The 5,874-nt window shown below is 35.2% G+C and overlaps 1 protein-coding gene across 1 annotated transcript; it reads right to left on the bottom strand.

Annotated features, from left to right (window-relative positions):
- Window positions 1-720: 720 nt before the first annotated feature.
- LOC145626642 (uncharacterized) lies at window positions 721-4,785 on the bottom strand. The gene is made up of 3 exons (XM_081679112.1): window positions 4,629-4,785; window positions 3,047-3,267; window positions 721-1,179 (listed from the first exon to the last, which is right to left on the bottom strand). The coding sequence occupies exons 2-3, from the start codon at window positions 3,230-3,232 to the stop codon at window positions 994-996; spliced, it is 372 nt and encodes a 123-aa protein (XP_081535238.1). The 5' UTR covers window positions 3,233-3,267; window positions 4,629-4,785; the 3' UTR covers window positions 721-993.
- Between the last annotated feature and the right edge of the window lie 1,089 nt (window positions 4,786-5,874).

Raw genomic sequence — 5,874 nt, 5'->3', positions numbered from 1 at the left:
TCCTTTTCCCTTGGGGCTCAAATCAGCCATGATTCTATGCTTGTTAGCACCATTATGTACGTCGTTGTTCGCCTCGACGCCGTTATCTTGATGGTGAGGAGTTGCTTCACTAGCAATGATGATAGAGCAAACTAGAAATAATACCAAGAGAACAGCTTTGTTTCCCATGTTTGAAGATATTATGGGTGAATTAAAAGAGAGTTTTGCTTTGTTATAATTATTATTGATCAAGTTTGTAAGAAGATGATTGTAAAAGGTGATTTGCATGTTAATTTATAGATTAATGGCATTGCAAAATGTAGAAGATTAAGATTGATTATAGGAAGGATTGTTTTATAGCTAATTAATAAGAGGCATATGATGCATTGTAATTTATGCCCTTTTGAATATTAGTATGTAATTATTATTAGAACTTATTTTTACAATGCAAAAAACAATTCAAATAGGTCAGATTTTAGAGCAAGCTAGAAATAGTGCCATGAAAAAGTTTGATTCCATCTGCATGAAAAAACAAGTGAGAGGTCTGCTATATAATCAAGATGCAAATTCTTGGGTAGATGGTTTGTGTTTGTGTACACCTGGTGGATTTTTCTAGTATAGTTTTGAAAAGTTAAGCAAGTGCAGTGACCATACTCGGGAGTAGGAATTTACAAAACTTCTCACTCTATTCTCAAGCGTTGACCTCCTGGTATGATAACCAGGTTTGATAACCATTGCCAATTTACCACAACAGACCAATTATTATAATTAAGATAGTTTGTCTTCTTACACACTGAATAATACCTAAAATAAACTACCCAGAGAAATAGACCTGGGATAATCAAGCCAACCTAAGCACTAGGATTCTAAATTCTCTGCCCACAGGCCACAATACATCTTTAAAAGACGAGTAAAGAAAAAAGTTTGCAGCTTGTATATTTTGTCTTAGTTCCAGGATAGACGAAATTTTGTTGCAGCAATGATGATGCTCCAGCCAACAAACCTAACCGTCCATCACAGAACAGAAGCAAGGCCAACCTTCTTAGGTTCTACTATTTTGTTTTTTGGATTGGCATTGCGTGATACATCCACCAGAGCCTTGAAGCTGTAGGGCTCGTGCATGGCCAGTTCTGACAAGACCTTTCTGTTTAGCTGTATGTTTTCCTTCATCAGCCCACACATGAAGTTACCATAGTTTACCTGCAGCCATAAGAATAGGGATATTTAATGATGAAGAATACTTTAGGACAACTCAGATGACAATTCAAACGATATATACATCATCATACACTGAAAGAGTAGAACTAAAATTGTTCCTGCACATTGACAGCACTCCAAAACAAAAATACATATACTACAATGCCTCTACAGATGCTCCTATTTTTGGCACGGCCAAAGGGGTCCAAAACACGACAACAAAGAGGTGGTTCCAGCTGATCCTAAAACCAGTGCGCATTGATCACTTCATATGTCAATGAAAGAGAGACCCAGGCGCAATGATTGCTTCACAATTCAATGTAAGAGAGACCAAGACTATGAGCCATTCTATTTTAATTCATTATAATCCAAATGTTGGAAGACACTGTTTCTTTAACTTCATTCCATTAAACACCAAAAAACACTTTTTTTAAAGATAATAACGGATCTACCTTTACCTAATAGCTACTTGTGATTGCACTTATTGTAGATTGGACAACCCCCCCTCCCTCTTTCCAAAAAAAGTACAAACTCCAGATCTCTGTTACAACAATTTCCAGCCATTATTTTAATTTCCTAATACAGCTTTGTGCAAGAGAAACCATCTGGAATAATTGACGCCTGTAATTGTGACATGGCAAAAGGACTGGCATTATATAACAAATTTTTGCCAAATCCAGTCTCCAAAATCACAGCAAAGTTAGCCTCAACAAAAACTCTTTATCTCACCAAGATGAACATCACTCCTCACATTTTATTCTAGATATAGGACATTAGGACGGGAGCTCCACACACATTTGATAAAGAAATTAATGAGAATCACATCCGATAAAGAAATTAATGAGAATCACATCCAACATAAGGCTCTTTCTGTAGAATGTGAACGCAGGCTAGTGTCTGGGGTTGTCTGATGCGAAGATTGATTTCCCTTGATCACCTTAAAATCTTTAATAGAGGTTGTGGCGCCATATCTCTTATTACAACATTCTGTAATTCACCTTCCTGGATTAGCTTACACAACCAGTGGAGCATACTTAATCTATCACCATTAACTTAAGGACATTCGTGTAGGAACAATTTCACACTTTTCTCCCAGAAAAAAGACAAAAGATCCAGATTCAAGAAAATAATCTATTCGTGAGGTTAAGAGTCCTTCAAGTCTTCAACCCTAGTAAATTTTTCTGCAAAAAATTCATCTACAATATTGTTTATGAGGAGACAACAAAGATTGTTGTACAATAGAATGCTTCACATATAGAGTTATAGGCAATACTGTTCATCAGTACAATACCAAAATAAAAGCTTCCCAAGATGTTGGATGAACACAACTAACATGAACACAGCACTATATACCCTAGTGAGTTGTTGGACCACACCACTCAGTAAAACCAAGTAGCAGGCAATACGAATTTCGTAGAAACCAAATTATTAGTGTTCTTCCACAGGTCATAGGATTCATGAAGTTTATTGAAATTTCAGAAGATTAGTAATACAAACAGTTGCTATTGTTTGACACCCCAATATACAATATGACTCTTCAGAGAAGATCAGAACCCAAAATGATTTAACATAACTCAGAGTATGACTTCCTAAAGTGATGACTCAAAAATTAAAAAATTTTAAAGATGGAACAACAGTTCCATAAGAAATTTTTCACTTTGCATCTTAGGTTACTGGTCTTTAAGCTCATTAACCAATATAATTGACAAAGAACAAACCTTGAACATTTCAGATTTACTCAAACCCAAGATTATTTTTGGAACTTAGGTAGGGATCTCAAAATAATACTCTCAAGTTCACACAGGCTACAATTTTAAATCAATTTATACAAGCATAGATGTGATCAAGCTCTATAATTAAATATACTTACGCCGTGTTGGCGGGCACCAGCATTGATGCGTTCAATCCAAAGAGAGCGCATATCACGCTTCTTGTTGCGGCGATCCCTATAAGAGTACTGAAGTGCCTTTTCCACTCTCTCCCTAGCTATTCTTATGCAATTCTTTGCTCTGCCTCTAAACCCCTTTGCTAGTTTGAATATCTTCTTCTTGTTCATTTTTGTTTCTCTCGGGCAACAGAGATGATTTTACTCTGTTTGCAGAACAGGTTATTATCACAGCAACAACAACAACAACAACAACAACAAAAACCAATTATTGCAGTAGCACCGACGATATTGCAGCAGTGAAAAAAGCAGCCTGTTACAACAGCAAAGAAAACTGCAGCTGCGACAAAAATCACAAGCATACAGCAATAGTACCAACAGCACAACAAACCAACAAGCAACAACAGCAGCAGACATGAGCAACTCTAAACAATCACATGGTGAAGATAAAGAATTCTTAACATGAATATCCATTGGAAAGAAGCAGAGCTACTTCGCTTGATTAATTGTGATGTAACCTAAGCTGCGTTAGGAGCCTTAGGACCAGAACAGGTGAGCCATCAGCGACAAGTTAAGAATTAATTCATTACTAATAAATGAATAATGGAGTTCAGAAATTTAGCCTAGCTGAATGATCACTGGAGACCAACTAATTGAGCTCTGGAACTAGAACCTATGGCTAAGTTTAGACGGTCGAAATAAATCATACTGTTTGGCAGAAGTGCCAGAAACACCGGAAAATCGCCAAGCAAAATTCATGCAAAAGAGAACACCTTAAAAACCTAATCACAGGGTTTAAGCTAGAAAAGGTTCACACCGCCTCGCCTATGAGTAGCTAGCAATGAAGTTATCCATACTAATGATTCAACAGTATGAAAACCTCAAAAATGCCATTGAAAATCTAAAATGCGCAGAATCAGATAATGATGCACAGAACATGATATCGCAACTTCGTCAGCACGAGTAACAAGCAATGAAGTTATTTATACTAATGATTCAAAAGAATGAACACCTCAAAAATGCCATTGAATATCAAAAACGCGCAGAATCAGCTAATGATACATAGAACATGATATCGCAACTGCGTCAACACGAGTGGCAAGCAATGAAGTTATTTATCCTATGATTCAACAGAATGAACACCTCAAAAATGCCACTGAATATCAAAAACGCGCAGAATCAGCTCATGATACACAGAACATGATATCGCAACGGCTTCAACAGCTCAAAAACCCTACATTCTTGCTTCAATTGATAGTATTTTGCAAATGAAGGGGAAGAGGTCTAATTTCATAGTTCAATCCTAAAATTAAAGGGTTATGCAATACATTAGCAACCAAATTTGATTCAATCATCAAATAAAGCTCATAATTATAGATTCAATCATCAATTAGGCTCATTATTTTCTTTTATAACAACATAATCGCTGATAATGAGCTTTCATAATCTAATTAGAATCAATAGTTGAGAATTTCGAACCCTAATCTACTACACTGACAATTAAATTAAAGTAAACCCTAGATTGTGAAATTGATATGATGATTACAAAAAAGAAACAAATACTTACCTAAAAAGCTGCTGCAATGGAGGATACAGATATTAGATGGCGCCTCAATGGAGAACGTCAAGTGCGCTTCAATGGAGTAAGTGAGAGAGAGGAGGAGGAGTTTGATAATTACTAAAACCCCTGACCCGCCCCAGTTATAAATGGGTTAGATCCGTCCAATTAATGAATTATCCAATTATGGATTAGTAATAATGTCGTGTGTGGCGAACACAGTTTTGAATTAGAAATAAATTTCCGGAGTACTCTCTCCATTTTTAAAAACTTTGTTCATTTCTTTGGTGCGGAGTTTTTTCGGATAAATTAGGATAAGTAATAGTAAAATACAGAGGTAGTGGAATAAGTGGAAGGTAAATTAGATAAGAGAGAATCTAAAAGTAACAAATTGGCTCCCACTAGTTGAGAAAAATGAATTAAATATTATAAAAATTTTCCAAATAAGGAAATAGAGCAAGTATTTAAAAGCAGCCGTAAAAGGAAAATAGAGCAAGTATTTAAAATTGGAGGGAGAACAAACTTATAAAGTAAGAACTCTATGAAGTATCAATTAACCTTCTACCCTTTTATTTTCTCAAATACTCACTACAATTTTCACACAACTAGGCTTGACAAAATCTGACATGACACAAACTAAAAATAGTAGCCTTGGCTTGAATTTTCCAACCCGATTTATTAAATGGGTTGACATGAACAAAACTTGAAAAATTAAATAAGGTTAAGTTCAGATTTTTCAACCCGTTTTTCATTCTTTTGTCCTGTCTTTATCAATGCAATGGTGGAAATTTAGTTAATGTGTTTTTTTTTAATTCAACTACTCTATGGATTCAAGTCAATCTGAAAAAGGATAAGCCAAATGGGTTCATGTTGACCCATTTATAATTAAAATAGGGATGGGGTGACGGGTCAACTCGAACACAACCCAAATTAAACAAGTCAGGTTAAGATTGAAAAATTAAACTCGAAAACTTTAAACGCTTGTTTGTCCTCGTTTTTTGTTTTCATTCTTTTAAAAAAATACAGAAAACAAGAAGAAAAAAAAGTTGTTCACTTTTCTTTTGTCAGTTTTCAAAATTATCATAATTTTAATAAGTTTGATTCATTTTTGATAGTATATTATATGATTTTGAAAAATAAAAAACCAAAAATAGAAAACCATAGTGATGTCAAACAAGCCCTACAGGTTGGGTTGGATAAAGGGGGATAGTCAATATCATGAATTACTCTCCTCCTTTTTCCTCCTTTCTCTCTC

The sequence above is a fragment of the Chenopodium album genome, chromosome 4, assembly GCF_948465745.1.
Source record: "Chenopodium album chromosome 4, dcCheAlbu1.1, whole genome shotgun sequence".
Lineage (NCBI taxonomy): Eukaryota > Viridiplantae > Streptophyta > Magnoliopsida > Caryophyllales > Amaranthaceae > Chenopodium > Chenopodium album.
The sequence above is the reverse complement of the archived record's forward strand: the minus strand, read 5'-3'. Positions and strand labels throughout refer to the sequence as shown.

What these genes read in the sequence shown, in the direction of transcription:
- LOC145626642 (XM_081679112.1), bottom strand. Translation starts at nt 3,232, where the DNA reads ATGAACAAGAAGAAGATATTCAAACTAGCAAAGGGGTTTAGAGGCAGA. An exon ending in CTGGTGCCCGCCAACACGGC is followed by an intron (nt 1,180 to 3,046) that starts GTAAGTATATTT and finishes TTATGGCTGCAG; the next exon opens with GTAAACTATGGTAACTTCAT.